This window comes from Cetorhinus maximus, chromosome 14, assembly GCF_964194155.1.
Source record: "Cetorhinus maximus chromosome 14, sCetMax3.hap1.1, whole genome shotgun sequence".
Classification (NCBI taxonomy): domain Eukaryota; kingdom Metazoa; phylum Chordata; class Chondrichthyes; order Lamniformes; family Cetorhinidae; genus Cetorhinus; species Cetorhinus maximus.
This window is the reverse complement of record NC_135892.1, coordinates 90,686,649-90,702,901: the sequence shown is the minus strand read 5'-3', so window position 1 is coordinate 90,702,901 and position 16,253 is coordinate 90,686,649. Positions and strand designations below refer to the sequence as shown.

The 16,253-nt window shown below is 38.8% G+C and overlaps 1 protein-coding gene across 6 annotated transcripts in view; it reads left to right on the top strand.

The window, feature by feature from the left end:
- fbxo11b (F-box protein 11b) overlaps positions 1-16,253 on the top strand; it is a 132,314-nt gene that overhangs the window by 101,478 nt on the left and 14,583 nt on the right. For all 6 annotated transcript variants that reach the window (XM_078557224.1, XM_078557219.1, XM_078557221.1 and 3 more), the window contains 7 exons: positions 375-592; positions 679-764; positions 859-953; positions 1,691-1,813; positions 1,900-1,985; positions 4,896-4,972; positions 5,085-5,228. In XM_078557224.1, the coding sequence (XP_078413350.1) occupies positions 375-592; positions 679-764; positions 859-953; positions 1,691-1,813; positions 1,900-1,985; positions 4,896-4,972; positions 5,085-5,228 (829 nt within the window). The remainder of the gene's footprint in view (positions 1-374; positions 593-678; positions 765-858; positions 954-1,690; positions 1,814-1,899; positions 1,986-4,895; positions 4,973-5,084; positions 5,229-16,253) is intronic.

Genomic DNA, 16,253 nt, shown 5'->3' with positions numbered 1-16,253 from the left:
GTCTCTTTGTTGCCCAGTTGGGTGCATTCAGTGGAATTTCAATGGACATGTATAAATTTAAATCTGTACACAAATGGAATTCTACAAACTTTATAGATGCAGTATCTTGTAGGGAGGAGGGGGAGATTTTAAAATACTGTACTCTTTTTACATTATGGGATGGAGGAGTGGAGAGTTCAACCTCCAAGGTTTACTCCAAATTGAAATTTAAAAACATTCGTAAAACCATCTCGTAATTAGAATTTTTTGATACTGTATCTATAATGTGCACAGCAAAGTCCTCAAATTTTCATTATTGTATTTCCATTTGATGGACTTTTAAATTTGAACATGCACCATGAATAATCATAGAATCTTGATTTTATTTGTTTCAGGGTTACTTTGAAAGCTGTAACATTCATCGTAATCGAATAGCTGGTTTCGAAGTGAAAGCCTATGCGAATCCTACAGTAGTGAGATGTGAAATTCACCATGGGCAGACGGGAGGAATTTATGTACATGAAAAAGGACGAGGCCAGTTCATAGAGAACAAAATCTATGCAAACAATTTTGCTGGTGTATGGATTACGTCAAATAGTGATCCAACTATTAGGTAAGCTTTTGGACATCATTTTCGTTATCAAGATACATATTTATCTTCTAGGTAATTTAATGTGTTTTCTTTATTTCCCTCCTTAGGGGAAATGCCATTTTTAATGGGAATCAGGGTGGAGTTTACATCTTTGGAGATGGCAGGGGTCTTATAGAGGGAAATGACATTTATGGTAGGTTGAGGAGTATAAAAGTTTCAGTAAAAGCTTTTACATTTTTAATCTGGCATGTACGTAATTCTTTAAAAATGTGCATTCTGTATCCTAGGAAATGCATTAGCAGGAATACAGATTCGAACGAACAGTTGTCCAATTGTACGTCATAACAAAATTCATGATGGCCAACATGGAGGCATTTATGTGGTAAGTCTAGAACTTGTGTGTTTTCTTTGGTTTGGTACATTGGAGTGAGGGAGGCAACAGGAATAAGCTATATCAAGTTTAGAAAGGAAATGAAACAAGTGTCATAATCTTGCTTCGTTGGTTTCGAAAGCTCTGAATGTGGAAGCTACAGTTATAAATGCTTCTTAACTAGCCTGAGTTCTTTAGCTTTATCAATAATATGAGAATCTGAATGGTGTCTTTTTTTTAGAAATCTAAGATAAAGCTACAAGATGCTGGAAATGTAAAACTGATGAACAATTATATAGCTGAAATGTCAATAACCTGCCTAACCTCTCCATAAATTCCAACTGACCTGTGTATTTTCAAGATTGTGTTCTTATTTCCAGCCTGTAAAAGCTACATATAATCCTTGGATTCTTGATAACATTGACTTTCAGGCAACCAAACAGTTATCGTAACAGTGCTGTTTTTGCTGTAATTGTAACCACTTATCATAAAATGATGAGCAGTCTGTTGCTATGGTGTCTGAGGGATTCTGAAAACTGAAAAATCAATAAAAGAATTGCACATGGGAAACTAAAATTTTGAGGAGGAAGACTGTAGAGAGATTTATAGAATTCTGTACAAGTTGAAGTAGGTCATCTGTAGCACCTAAGGAGAAATCCTGTTCAAATATTTTCAGTGTTAGAAGTGGTGGGAAATGTACCATGTTGAGCTACGTTCAAAACGCTAAATTTATTATGTTTATTATTAAGCATGAAAAAGGGCAAGGTGTAATTGAAGAAAATGAAGTATACAGTAATACCCTGGCAGGTGTGTGGGTAACAACAGGAAGTACACCAGTGCTACGGCGAAACCGAATACATAGTGGCAAACAGGTATGTAGTAATTAATTTAGATGTTTTATCAAATCTCATGGTTCAGCAGTGTTAACAGTATTCATGACTGAGGTTTGTTTTACAAGGTGGGCGTTTACTTCTATGACAATGGCCATGGAGTGCTTGAAGACAATGATATCTACAATCATATGTATTCAGGGGTTCAGATTAGGTAAGATACACTTTTGTCTTCATCAGAGTTCTAACTTTAATATCTGATTCTGTCTTGGTGCTGTCTTGAATTGTTGGCACAGTTGAGAATAACATACAGACATTAGCATCTTATCACAAAGCCTTAAAATCTCGATGCTTTACTCAGTGAGTTACTTTTTGAAGTCCAGGTTTGGTTGACACAGCCAGATTACATATCTGCCATTAAGTTTTGCTGCTTAAGAACAAAGGTTCCTATTAATGTAAACTAACAAATTAGATAAAATATTAGTGCAACATCCACACTAATTATTTAATACTTTGTGTTTCTGATGGTCACAGTATTCCTGCAAGCCATTGCCAACTGCACTCTAAAAGTATTTCATTGTGTGAAGTGCATTGAGACATTCCAGCAATTGATTATATGCAATTTAAATGCAGTTTCTTTTTCTCATATCATGTGGAATGTCAAATAAGTTATTGAAAAATGAACTGGATCAAGATTAATGCAGTCCCACTTAAGGTGCATTGATTTATAATTGGTACCCCAAACCTGAGGAAAACTACATGAGTTCCACTTGAATGGTGTCCTGAATGCATAGGCTCAGAAAGCAATTTCATGCCTGCTGTTTCATTACAATTACAATATAAAATTTTGGCTCATCTGTAATGATAGCATCTGACCAGACTAAGAAATTGCAGCAGAAGAGAATATTACATAAATTAGCTCAGCAGCTCTGGCCCTGCATTAATAATTATAATGATGTTTGGTAAATGTTAGAAAAGTCCATGAAAATATCTGCAATAGAAAAGCAAAAGGTGTAAGTTGACTATGGATTGGTGAACTGAATAGAAATGAAAAGAATAGAAGGGAAATTTCAGGATAGGCATGTATAACATTTCATCCTGAGTATTTGCAGTGAAAAATGTCCCTCATTTCTCCTTTCAATTTAAAAAAAATTCTTGGTAGCTGGTGCATATGGTGAAGACTATTGACACCTGAAGTGTGGTGAAGATGTTTCCTCGATCCCAGCATTTCTTGTTGCTTTACTGAGCTCGGGGAAGGAGCAAGATGGAAGTGGGAGAGGTAGAGGAGAAAGAATGCCGAATGAAGGCTCAAATGCATCCCTCACAAGAGAGGGCAGGACTTTATCCTTGGGATGTTTTGCATATTTGCTGAAGGCCAATTCAGAACAGCAAAGCCAAATATCTTGGACTATATTTGCTGCTTAATTTATTTATCTATAGAACTACATACCTGTTCTAGGTGTGCTGTAATATTGTTGAGGTGGGAAGATATCAAGTGCGGTGCCCCAAAATTGTTGGAAGGACTGTATCTAATTTATGCCATAGACTTAGATTCTAAACTTAATTCAAATAAGAAAAAATTGTGGTGAAATGAAACCTAAGAGGGGCAGAGGGATTGAAGGAGGCATCTTAGAAATAATAGAACTAGTTGGGCAAAACATATAAGTAGCAGATTTTGGCCAGGTTACTGGGGGATTTCTCCTGCTACTCTTTGGATCGTGGAGTAGAATATTTTGTGTCGAACAGAGAGGGAATGGACGGGGGTCTTAGTTTTAACATCTTACCAAAGAGACCTGGTTATGTTCCTGTGAAAGAGAATCTTTGATTTTATTGATTAGTGAATCATTTTCACTAAGATTTGATGGTCACGTTCAGCAATAAATGTATTTTAAGGGCACTTTGTTCATGTTGTATACTACTACTTTAGACTGGCTTCATTCAGCGCATTAAGTTTCTAATAAATTTCTGATCAGTCAATGTGTAAGTAAAAGCAATTTTTTCTTTTGTATGATCTCTACCCCTGTGTTTAAGATGTACTTCCCCAACACATCTGAGACTTTAACTTTATGACTTGAAACACCAGATGTTGCTGGTTTCTCCTCTATTCTCCTGGTCTTGCTAAATTGTGATTCTGTGGTTGCTGGCTACCCGCTTCTTCTTTTGTCCAAATAGCCTGGATAGTGAGTATGGACATGCTTTGATATTGGGGAGCATCAAATCTGAGTTCAATCCTGTCCCCATCCCATGTCTCTATGTTGGGTTAAAATCCTGGCACTCTGGAGCACCTTCACCACGTGGACTGTAGCGGTTCAAGAAGGTAGCCTCCCAACCACAACCTTGAGGGCGATTAAGGTTGGGCAACAAATGCTGGCCTTGCCATTGATGCCCACATCCCATGGATGAATAAAAAAATCCTTTACACACAGGTGCAAGATCTGTGGCTGTGCTTTATCCTTTCTGTAATCTATGGGTGTTAAGGTCACTTCCTGCTGTGATTAGCCAACTTGGCACATGCTGTGGTTTGAACCCAAGACACTTATTATGTGAAAACATTTATTTTAAATATACTAAGTTATGCACGTGAAGTACTAATTGATGTAGAGAACAGAAAACAGACATTATCTTTAATTTAAATCATAGTATTGTATTGAGTGCTCCCATTGGTTGTATAAAGCATCATTTTATTCTTTAGTAGTTTTCCTACTGTTGAGATTTCTTTCACATTCTATAACTCTGGTAGGTCAATTCAGGTGCTAATGCTTCAAGGAGAGATGAAAGCCTTTTTATATCTGATGTCATGGATAGAATGCTAAAGAGAAGCCATAAGCTTTTCAGGCTAGACACAAAGGTGTGCTTTTTCTTAAGGTTCTGTATTAAAACTTTTTTGGTGTACTCCTACTCTCTGCACGGTGTATGAATTAAGTTTTGATGCTTGAAATTTTAGAATCATCGCTGCTGAGGTACTTTGTATCCTTTTTTTATTTGTGCTGAAAGTTTACATTGAATCAAGCCCTGGATAATAATAATCAGAAAATGAGCAGTATTTGAGAGTTTATTTCTTTGAAGTATTTCTTACTATAGTAAGACATTAATCTTAGGCTAGTTTAAAATTTATGATCCACAGAACTGGAAGCAACCCTAAGATTCGACGCAATAAAATATGGGGAGGGCAGAACGGTGGCATTCTTGTTTACAATTCTGGTAAGTGTCCATTGTGGCTGCAGGTCTTTTCATTATTGTTTTTCTGTTCTGCTTTATTTTCTCCTCAATTTCAGATCCAAGTGAAATTATTTCTTGATGTCAATTAATACAGGTCTTGGGTTTATAGAAGATAATGAAATATTTGACAATGCAATGGCCGGTGTTTGGATTAAAACAGACAGTAATCCCACACTCAGACGGAACAAAATCCATGATGGCCGAGACGGGGGTATCTGCATATTTAACGGAGGCAGGGGTAAGGATTTATAGCTTAAGATTAAAGTAACTTGTACAGTTTAGCTTCCCAAAGGCTAAATGGGGAAATGGACAGTCTGTATGGTACTAAGCCATAAGGACGATGGTCCTGGTTTGATCCCTGGCTGGTGGTGTGTTAGCTGATGTCAGCTGGGCAAATAAAAAGGTGCTAAAATTTCTATTTGCTTGGACCAGAGGAGTGTGGGGTGAGGGGGGTGGGGAGAGGAATTGTGAAGGATTCTTGTTGGTAATCTTACTGTGTGTATGTATCAGATGAGGACAAGATTGAACTTAAATTTGATGCCCTCACAATTGAGTTACCTGCTACCACTGTCTAGGTTCTTTAAGCATTGGCCATTTGGGTGAGGACCTAAGGACTGTTGGCAAGCATGGAGCTATACATCACTGGGAGAAGTAGACTTGTAACCTGCATCATGACATAAAATTTCTGAATGGTAGCTTTTCATATAATTTTAGCTAGTGTTATGAATTTAGAGTAAAACAACTCTGGTTGCATTCTAAAAGGAATGCTCTCTTGGGGCAGTATCCAAGAGTTAATGCAGTACCCAAATACCACCTAGGTTTATATATACTTTGAGAGTTTTCAGACTCAGCCAATCTCGTGGTGTTAATACTTTTAAATTGCATTAGAGATGTCCTCTGGCTTTGAAATGCTGAATAAACACAAGTTTGCAAATAGACAAAACAGTTTACTGTAATGGCTCACTGTTTAGGGTTGCCCTTAAAGGGAGATAATTTCTTAAGGTTGGCACCTATGACATGAAAGGCATTTCCTTGTATTAAAAAGATGGTGTCCTAGCTTTTCATCTTTCTGTATTTGAGTTCAACCATTTATTTCCATACTAATACTGTGGTAAACTATTCAAGTTCACCTCAAGCTTTAAATGTAACTTTCGGACCATGTAGGATATAGAATCACTTCTAGAATCTGTGGTTTGCTGTGAATGTGAATAAAGAGAACTCAAATTAAAACAGCCAGCAAGAATCAGCAACTTCAAGAATGGAGAGAGAATTACAAAGAAAAATAACTTCTAAATTTGATGCTTGTAAATGAATAAATCTTTGCCAGGAAATGCTACAATCAGGATTTTTTCAGTTTTTTCAAGCTGTAGTTTTGTGTGTTCCTGAATTTTTTGACAGCATTTTTATTGAGAAGTATCACTGAAGAAAGTGCCTTCACAGTGAAGTGAATTGTGATAATCAAGACGAGATACTGATGCCAAGGAAAAAGTATTATGTGAACATCCAGTTTTAGCATGGTTAAATCCAGAATAGAATAGTAGCCCGTCAGTCTGGACTGAATTGGAACTCCGATTCCAGAAGTAAAAAGGTGGCGACGATTGAAGACTTGTTTACCTGAAATGAGTGTTTCCCCACATTTCTTAGTTTTAAGTACTGTTGTGCTTCATCTACTCCTGAGTCTGGCTGATTAGCTCATAAATCCCTCCTTGAATGACATCTGATAATTAGCTTGACTCAGTTGGTAATACTCTCAAAATGAACAAATAATTTAGGCTGATGTGCTCCACTGTCAGGTGATGTTAGATGTGATAATCTTTTGGTCAGCCTGATTAAGTAGATGTAAAAGATCCCATGGCATTATTCAGGAAAGCAGAGAGTTCTGTCCCTCTTAACATCACCAAAACAAGAATATCTATACATTAATTTTCTTTTTATTTGCTATTTGTGGGACCATGTCCTCTGCATATTGGCTACAAATTTGCCTACAAATTGGTGATTGTTACACTTCAAAAGTAAAAAAAAAAATTGTCCTGCACATTGGAATGTCTTGGTCTTGGTAGGTGCTATATAAATGCCAGGTAATTTTTAATAAAGATAAGTTAAGAATAAATTTTATGGCTGTTAGGAAGAGATTGTGGGTTAAAGCACAGATAGAAGGTCGGTCCGCACTACTAAAAGCATCCACATTTAAAATAGGCATTCTGTAATATTAACTGAGAGCCTGTATTCATTAACAGTTTGCATTGCTGTCAGTTTCAAAGTGGTGCTTAAATAGTATCTTCAATGCTCCTTTACTTTGGGCTGAAACAGCTTTGCTTAATCGCATTCTATACAATGAATATAATATACAACATCATATGACCGAATGACAATTTGAACAAAAATTTTCAAGCATTCTTTCCAGTGTATCCTAATTCTCTCATGATTCCTAAGTGGTAATGTAAGGAATGTCAATTTTGAGAAACTCAGCCCTTCTCCATTCATTCTTGTATCCATTATGTTTATATGACATTTCCCAAGGCAGATATCAGGAGGTCATTTTGTAGCACGTTTCAACAAAATGTAGTCGTAAAACATTCCAAGTTGCTTCATGAGAGCATTATTAATAAAATTTGACATCCAGCTACATAAGGAGATATGAAGACAAACGACGAAAGGCTTAATCAGAGGCACCTTTATGGAGCATCTTCAAGGAGGAAAGAGTGGTAGAGGAGTTTAAGGAAATGCCAGATCTTGTGGCCTAGGCATCTGAAGACATGGCCGACAGTGGTGGAGCAATTAAAATTGAATACTCGAGAGGCCAGAATTAGAGGAGTGCAGAGATCTTGGAGAGCTATAGAGCAGGAGGAGGCTACAGAGTTGCGGAGGGAAGAGATCATGGATAGATTTGAAAACAAGGATAGAATTGAGGTATTGCTGTACTAGGACCCAATGTAGGTCAGCGAACGCGGGTAATGGGTGAATGGGGCTTAGTTACAGACATAGGTCCATAAATTCCATGCAGCAGTAATCAGACTCTGATTGCCACTCCAGTGCTACTTACCTGGAAATAAAGCCACTCCTTTCTTGCCCAATCTTCTGACTGAGGCTGGGCGAGAACCATGTAGTGCAACGGGTTCCTGAGGTCTTGTATCGAGGACAGCTGAGCCAGAGGTAAGGAAGCCATGCTCCTTTTTTTACAGCACTCTGCCGTAAAGCTGGTATATTTGAGTCCAGCTACTTTGAGAAGCCAAGGAGAAGGTAAGTTTGTCAGGTAAGAGGTTGGTTGGGGGGGATAGGCTTGGGTTGGGTGGTTAGTTTTGGTGGGGGTGGGCTGGGGAAGGGCTGGCCAGTAGGCGGTTGGGGGGGTGGTGGTGGTGGTGTCTGTGGGGATCGCAGGGGTAGTCATGGGTGTCCTGTGAGGGGAATAGGGGGAGTATTGGGGCTGCAGGTGGGGGGAGGTCAAGGGGTCTCAAGGGGGGCCAGTACTATAGTTACCTGGAAGTTAGAAGTGGTTTTAATTCTTCTAACTTTTCCTGGGTAACTGTTACTGTAAGATAGTCAGAACTTTCTGAAGTCTGCAATTTATATCGTACTTTTGATTGTTCCCATTGCTGGGTAATTGCATAACAGAAGTTTGAACGTCCCATCCAGTTGGTGTGCAGTCCTTATCTGGGGACTTCTGGGAGGGAGTTCCCCAGCACGTCTTTGGGGTCTATCTCTCTCTTCTCCACCCCCCCACCCCCCCCCGGTTACGATGCCCTGGAGCTCGGAAGTTACGGATTGTAGTTTTGGATGAGTTCGAGTTAATGGAGGGTGGAGGAAGGGAGCTGGCTAGGAAAGCATTAGAATAGTTAAGTCTGTAGGAAACAAAAGCTTTGATGGAGGGTTTCAATAGCAGATGAGTTGAGTCGGAGGTGAATTTGGGTGATATTGCAGGTGGGAGTAGGCAACCTTGGTGATGGAGCAGGTATGTGGTCTGAAGTTCAAATTTCACTTCATGTGTGATACTCCGCAAACTTGCTGTTAACTTCGAGTTTCTGGTCATGGCCTGTTTGCCTTGTTGCCATAGTCAGCGGCAGCATGTTTTTCTGGGTACTTTGGTGGCATTGTTCCCTCTAATTTTTTTAAGTGCACGGGTGATTTATTTGAGTGCGAGGCTTAGAGGAACCATTGATTAGTGGGCTGGGCTCAGCTGCTATTTAAGTTTGGATGAATGCTTAGTACTGCTCTGCAGCCTCAGCTGTATTTCAATGTGGGTCAGAGATCCAGGTAACCTACCAGGTAGAGTCGCAATCACAATATGAAAATACCTAGAAGGGTCCTACAGTTGTTGCATTGCTTCCTACAGTTAAAAGCTTTAGGAAGCTCTTTCTTCATAGTTCAATAATTCCCCTTCAAAACTTTTTGTTGCCATTTTTAAAAGCATTCATTCATGTCTGAACTATTGTTTTCTTACTAAGGCATATTCAATTGTCCTGTCTTAAACTTATGGCTAAAAGATTACCTGAGGAACTTCCTGCACTAAAGAGTTTGTAATGCAAGGTTTAATTGAATTTGGAATTTAAGATAATTTATCGATAAGATCCCAGACAGGATGTTACAGGCCGCGAGTGTAAGAGTTAACTTCATCCTAGAAAACAGCACTAATAAGAAGCAGGCAGCAAGATTGCAGCTAATCTTAGAGCGCACTTGGAATTTATATATATCAGTTCAGTCTTTGAGATACAAAGGTCTGTTTTTAAAGACGGGATTTCAATATACAGGAAGAGACATTTAAATTTAAGGAATGATGTGCAAGCTGAGATACTTTCTAGATTGTATTGCACTGGTTGAAATATAATATTTTGATCTAAGTATTCAAAGTCCATTCACACCGTATCAATTGCATTGTGCTCCAGTTCCATTCCATATCTCCCCACATTGGCAGGATCCAGCTTTACAGAATCCATAAAAGATGGCCTTGCTCTTCTAATTTTGTTTATACCCAGGAATATTGTAGAATGTAACTAACCATCTCATACAGTGGGCAACTTGTTTGTGAATGCACCCATTGCCAGTCTCTACCTGTATATTGAAATCCCGTCTTTAAAAACAGACCTTTGTATCTCAAAGACTGAACTGATATATATAAATTCCAAGTGCGCTCTAAGATTAGCTGCAATCTTGCTGCCTGCTTCTTATTAGTGCTGTTTTCTAGGATGAAGTTAACTCTTACACTCGCGGCCTGTAACATCCTGTCTGGAATCTTATTAATAAATCGGTAAATCCCATGTGGAAAATGATTCCTGAAGCTGTCAGGGTCTATGCAAATCTCATTTCAAAGGTGGTGATTAGTTTCGGAGATAAAACAGAACATGCATCTTGTTTTATTTACCAATTCCTATGGTCCATCTAGTTCATTTGCATTATCTGGTAGTTAGATGATACAATGATAATGGCGTTGTTGACTAATGGCAATCAATCTCTCTCAATTAGTCTGCAACAGATCAGACATGAAGAGATGAAAATGCACCAGTGGTGGGGTATTTTCGGAACCATAGATCCAAAATTACTTGTAGTGTAGCATGCTTGGTAGTAACAAGTGTTATGTCTTAAATGATTCGTATATTGTATGTCAATATATTAATTTCTAAAAGTCTTTCTAATTTGCATTTGAATGAATCAACACTTCTGTGTCCCAGTCTCCCTAAAGAGCCTGTTCTATAGATTTACCACTTGCTCACTGAAATGTTTGCCTTCAGTTTGCTAGAGCATGTCAGTTAGCTAAATACATTCCCTGATCATTCAATATTTTTTGCCCTGCAAGGGCAAGGACATCTAGGTCCATAGCAAAATGATGGGCCTAACAGTATCCCATTAACCATGAGATATAAGGATTAAGAAGGAAACACCAATCATCAAGAAAGCAATGGGGTCAATTCGAGATAAATCAGGTACAGAAGGAGAAGTAAAGAGAGGAAAAGATTGGACTAAGAGAGATAAAAAGAGACAAAGGAAAAGTCAGGAAAATAAATTATTCTCTGGGCTGGAGCGGTTGATTAGAATTCCAGGAAGATGAATTTCATTAAAAAGGTACTTGCACAGTTAAGTATTAGTTCTAACTTTCTATAGCGATTGTTATTGCCAGTTAATGCAAATATGTTAATGTGCAAATGCAGCAGCTTCAAAAAACGCAAGGGGACATTGAAGATGAGCTGCAATTTTGGAAGAGTATAAGAACATAGGAAACAGGCGCAGGAGTAACCCATATAGCTCCTCAAGCCTGCTCCGCCATTCAGATAGATCATGGCTGATATGATCTGGGCCTCAACTCCACTTTCCTGCCTATTCCCCAGAGTTCTCGACTCCCATACTGTTCAAGAATCTGTCTAACTCAGTCTTGCAAATATTCAATGACTCGGCCTCCACAGTGCTCTGGGGTAGAGAATTCCAAGGTTCATGATCCTCAGAAGAAATTCCTCCTCACCTCCTAATAAATAGCTGACCACTCATTCTGAAACTAAGCCCCTGAATTCTAGATGCCACATGAGGGGAAATACCCTCTCAGTATCTGCCCTGTCAGGTTCCCTCAGAATATTACATGTTCCAATAAGGTCACCTCTCATTCTTCTGAACTCGAATGGGTATAGGGCCAACCTGCTCAATATTTCCTAATAAGGCAACCCCTTAATGCCAGGAATCAATCTAGTGAATTTTATTCTGAATTGCCTCCAATGCAATTATACCCCTCCTTAAATAAGGAGCCCTAAACTGTATGCAGTACTCAAGGTATGGTCTCACCAAGCCCCATACTATTGCAGCTAGACTTCCCTAATTCTATATTCCATGCACCCCTCTGTGTGCAGTACAGACCAACATTTCATTTGCCTTCCTGATTACTTCCTGTACCTGTGTGGTATCCTTTTGTGTTTTGTGTACAGGGACAGCCAAACCATTCTATATTCTCTCCATTTAAATAATAATTTGCTTTTCTGTTTATTCTGCTGAAGTGGATAACCTCACATTTTCCTACATTACACTCCATTATCAATTTTTTGTCCACTCACTTAACCTACCTATATCACTTTGCAAACTTTGTTACCTCCTTATAACTTGCTTTTCTCCCTATCTTTGTATTGTCTACACATTGAGCCAGAATACTTTTGGTAACTTCATCCAAGTAATTTATATAGATTATAAATAGTTGAGCCCCTGGCACTGATCCCTGTGGCACTCCAGTCATTAAGTTTGCCAACCTGAAAATTATTTTATTCCTGACTCTGTTTTCTCTTAATTCGCCAATTCTCTTTCCATGCTAATATATTGCCCCCAACACCATGATCTCTTGTGCAATAATCTTTTATCAAATGCCTTCTGGAAATTGAAATACACTGGATCTACCTGTTCTCCTTTACCAACACCTCTCATTACATCCTCAAAGGACTTGAATAAATTTGTCAAAGACTATTTCCCCTTTCATGAAACCCATTGTGTTATGATTTTCTAAATGTCCTGCTACTACTTCCTTAATAGTTGGTTCCAGAATTTTCCCTATGACTGATATTAGGTTAACTGTCCTATAGATTCCTGCTTGCTGTCTCCTTCCTTGAGTAGAGGCACTACATTCACAGTTTTCCAATCTGCTGGGACCGCTCAAGAATCTAGGGGATTTTTGAAGGTTACAACCAATGCATTCAGTATTTCTGCAGCCACTCTTTTAAGATCCTAGGATGCAGGCCATCAGATCCAGGGGCCTTGCTAACCTGTAATTTGCCCAGTACTTTTTCTGTAGTGATGATTGTTTTAGTTCCTCCCTCAATTTTGCCCCCACTTTTCCTACTATTATTGGGGTGCTTTTAGTGACGTCTACTATGAAGACAGATACAAAATACCTGTTTAAATTCTCTGCAATTTCCTTGTTTCCCATTATTAATTCCCCAGACATTCTCTGAGACCAATGGTTACTTCAGCTAATCTTTTCCTTTTTAAATATACATGTAGAAGCTCTTATTGTCTGTTAGTTTACTTCTGGCCTAATCATCACTTCATTCAATTTGATATCATCCTTAACTTCCTTAGTTAGCCATGGATGGGTCATCCTCCTTGTAGAGTCTTTCCTTCTCCATGGAATATACCTTTGAAATATCACTTAATTGCCTGTCCTGCTTATCTGCCATCTTTAACTTTTAATATATTTTCCCAGTCCGCTTTAGCCAACTTTGTCTTCACACCCTTCTAAATGCCTCTATTTATGGTTAAGACACTAGTTTCACATTTTAATGCAGCGAGTAGTAATGACCTGGAACTGTGCCTATGAGAGTGATGGAAGTGGAGATGATCAGTGCTTTCAGGAGGAAACTGTATGCCTACTTTAGTGAAATAAGCTTGCAGGGCTGTGGGGATAGAACCGAGAATGGGACTGACTGGATTGCTCTACAGTGAGCTGGCTTTAACTCCATAGGCCACGTGACCGCCTTCTGTCCCATAATGACTAGATGACCCGAGTTTCTCACATTTAAATTGAATACGAAATTCATTGTTATACTCTTCTCTAGAAGATTCTTTTACTATGAGATCGTCAATTAATCTATCTCTCTATACATTACCCAAACTTAAAATAGCCTGTTCCCAGTTTCATTCCATAACAGATTCTTTCTAAGAAACTGCCCTGAATACACTCCATGAACTCGAGGCTGCTTTTGCCAATTTAATTTGGTCAGTCTATATGAAACTTAAACTCATCCATGATTATTGCAGTACTTTTCTTACAAGCCTCATTATTTCTTGATTTATACTCTGTGTAGCTACCATTAGGGGAGTATCAACTATTCTCAACAGTGACTTTCCTTTGCTATTTCTTATTTCCACTCAAACTGATTTTGCATCTTAATCTTCTGAGCAAAGATCATTTCTCACCACCATAATGATCTCAATAGAGCTACCCCAACTTTCCTTTCTGTTTATCCTTCCAAAATGTCAAGTACCCCAGAATATTCAGTTTCCAGCCTTGGATACCTTGCTACCATGTCTCTGTAATGGCAATTCGAACATAGCCATATTTTGCCCTTTGTGCCATCAGTTCATCTGTCTTGTCAGAAATGCTGTGTACATTCTGATTAAGAGCCTTTAATGTTTTTTTATAATTTTAGACCTAGTCTGACCCTATTTGCTGATGCACTCATGTTTGTACCCACTCTCAATCTGATTATAATTATCCATATTGCTACCCAGTGCTATTGCCATATCTTCTCTTTTTAACAAATTTGCTCTCTCTTTAAATCTCAGCCACCTCACCCCTGCCCCTCCATCAACCTGTTTTCAAGAGCCCTATTTATTTGATTTGCCAGGTCATAGGTCCCAACAAGGTTCAAGTGAAACTCATCCCTACAGAACAGCTCCCTATTTCCTCCATACTGGTGACAATGACCCATGAATTGAAACCTATTTCTGCCACCCTAATCTTCCAACTCTGTCATTCTATTGACCCTGTGCCAATTTGCCTGTGGCTCAGATAGTAATCGAAAGATTATCATCTTTGTGGTTCTGTTTTTTAATTTGAATCCTAGCTGCTCATATATTTCTCAACAGAACCTCTTGCTTAATCCTACCTATGCCATTGGTACCTGCATGGACCACAGCAGCTGGAGCTTTCCCCTCCCACTGCTCATTTCTCTCCAGCCCCAAGGAGATGCCCTGGCACTGGGCAAGCAGCACAGCCTTCAGGACACTCACTCCCAGCTGCAGAAAACTGTATTTATCCCCCTAACTATACAGCTGCTACCATGATTACAGTCCTTTTTATTCCCCCTAATTGAATGCCCCCCCCCCTCTTATGTGGTGCTATGGCCCCTCCTGTCCCTAACCATAGACCAGATCTGAAGAACGTAACCCAAGGGGTGTCACTGCCTCATGGAACGAAGCGTCTGGATAACATACCCTTCCCTGATACATTGCAATCTGAAGTCTAACGGGGAAGTGGCACAGATCATTCAACTTGTGGAGGTTTGCAATTCACGGGGTACCTCTTCCTTGCTACAAGTCACTGGGTGATTTACACATTACTAAAGGCAAACTCCATTAAACTCACCGCCGTTATTTTGGCAGCAAATTCCAGGCCAATATTTCCACAAATCAGTTTTTAATTTACCCCCCAGTTGGAGGCCGTGCCTTCTGGTCCTGCTGTTCTGGAGAAAATGGAACAGTTTGTCTATATTACCTACATGCTTGTAATCCGAATGCCCTATCCACTCAAATCGTTCTGGGTACTCTATTCTGTATGCGTTCAATAGCTGCAATATCCTTATATTGCACACGGTCTTCTAATTGAGTTTGCATTAATTATTTGTAAAGTTACAGGATTACCCTACTGTTTTGGCCCAATAATGATCTAGTAATTCCTCCAAACATTTGCAGTAGCCACTGCCAGTGAGCATTGTTGCAGCACTTTGTCTTTCAGGACCCTGAGTCTTTCATTTTGCTTTTCTCTATACTGAATTTCATCTGCCAACTCTGGCCAATTCCCAAGTATATTCAGAATTTCTTTTGCAGTCTACCAGCTTCATTAGCTTTGTATTATCTTCAAATATAGTCACTATGTTTGTGACGACCAGCTCCAGGTTATGTATGAAGATGAATCTGAGGTTAAATCTTGGATTTTTGCTTGATTTAACTTTTAAGGGGGAGCTGGCTGTACATGCTTTGTGGAAGGAGTGGGTTTTGATAAGTTAAATTGCTTTAAAATGCTCCCTTAAGGGAATGAAACTACTCTTCAGTTCTGAAATAGATGTAGACTTCATGTGGGCTTTTATTGTACATTACAGGGCAGATACCAATTTCGAGTTTGTGATGGGTAGGCTTTCTTGCAATTAATACAAATATGAATAAATTGCTCCACAGAATGGCAAGATTTGGCTTGGAATTTGAAATTGCAAACCGAACTGAAACAAAAAGCATGGAAAAAGAAAGATTGTTTAGCCTATTAAACCACCCCTCCTGTACACAGTTTATTGTTTACTTTGTGCATAATCTTTTGTATTGAATTATATCCTATCCATTTAATTTCTTGAAGGAGCTGTGTCAATGCTGACCGATCCCCAGTTTAATAAAGATCCATTTTTAAAAAAAATGCAGAGTTTGATCTGCATTTCAATTTCAATCAATGTAAAAGTCTCTTCGTGAGGAGGCGGTATATATTTTGCAATCCTTTCAAGTTGACTTTATAGGGGTGTACAGTACACTGAAAATACACTTCCAATCATGATACTTCCTCATTTAATCACTGTCGGGCTTTTTTCTTCCTGTA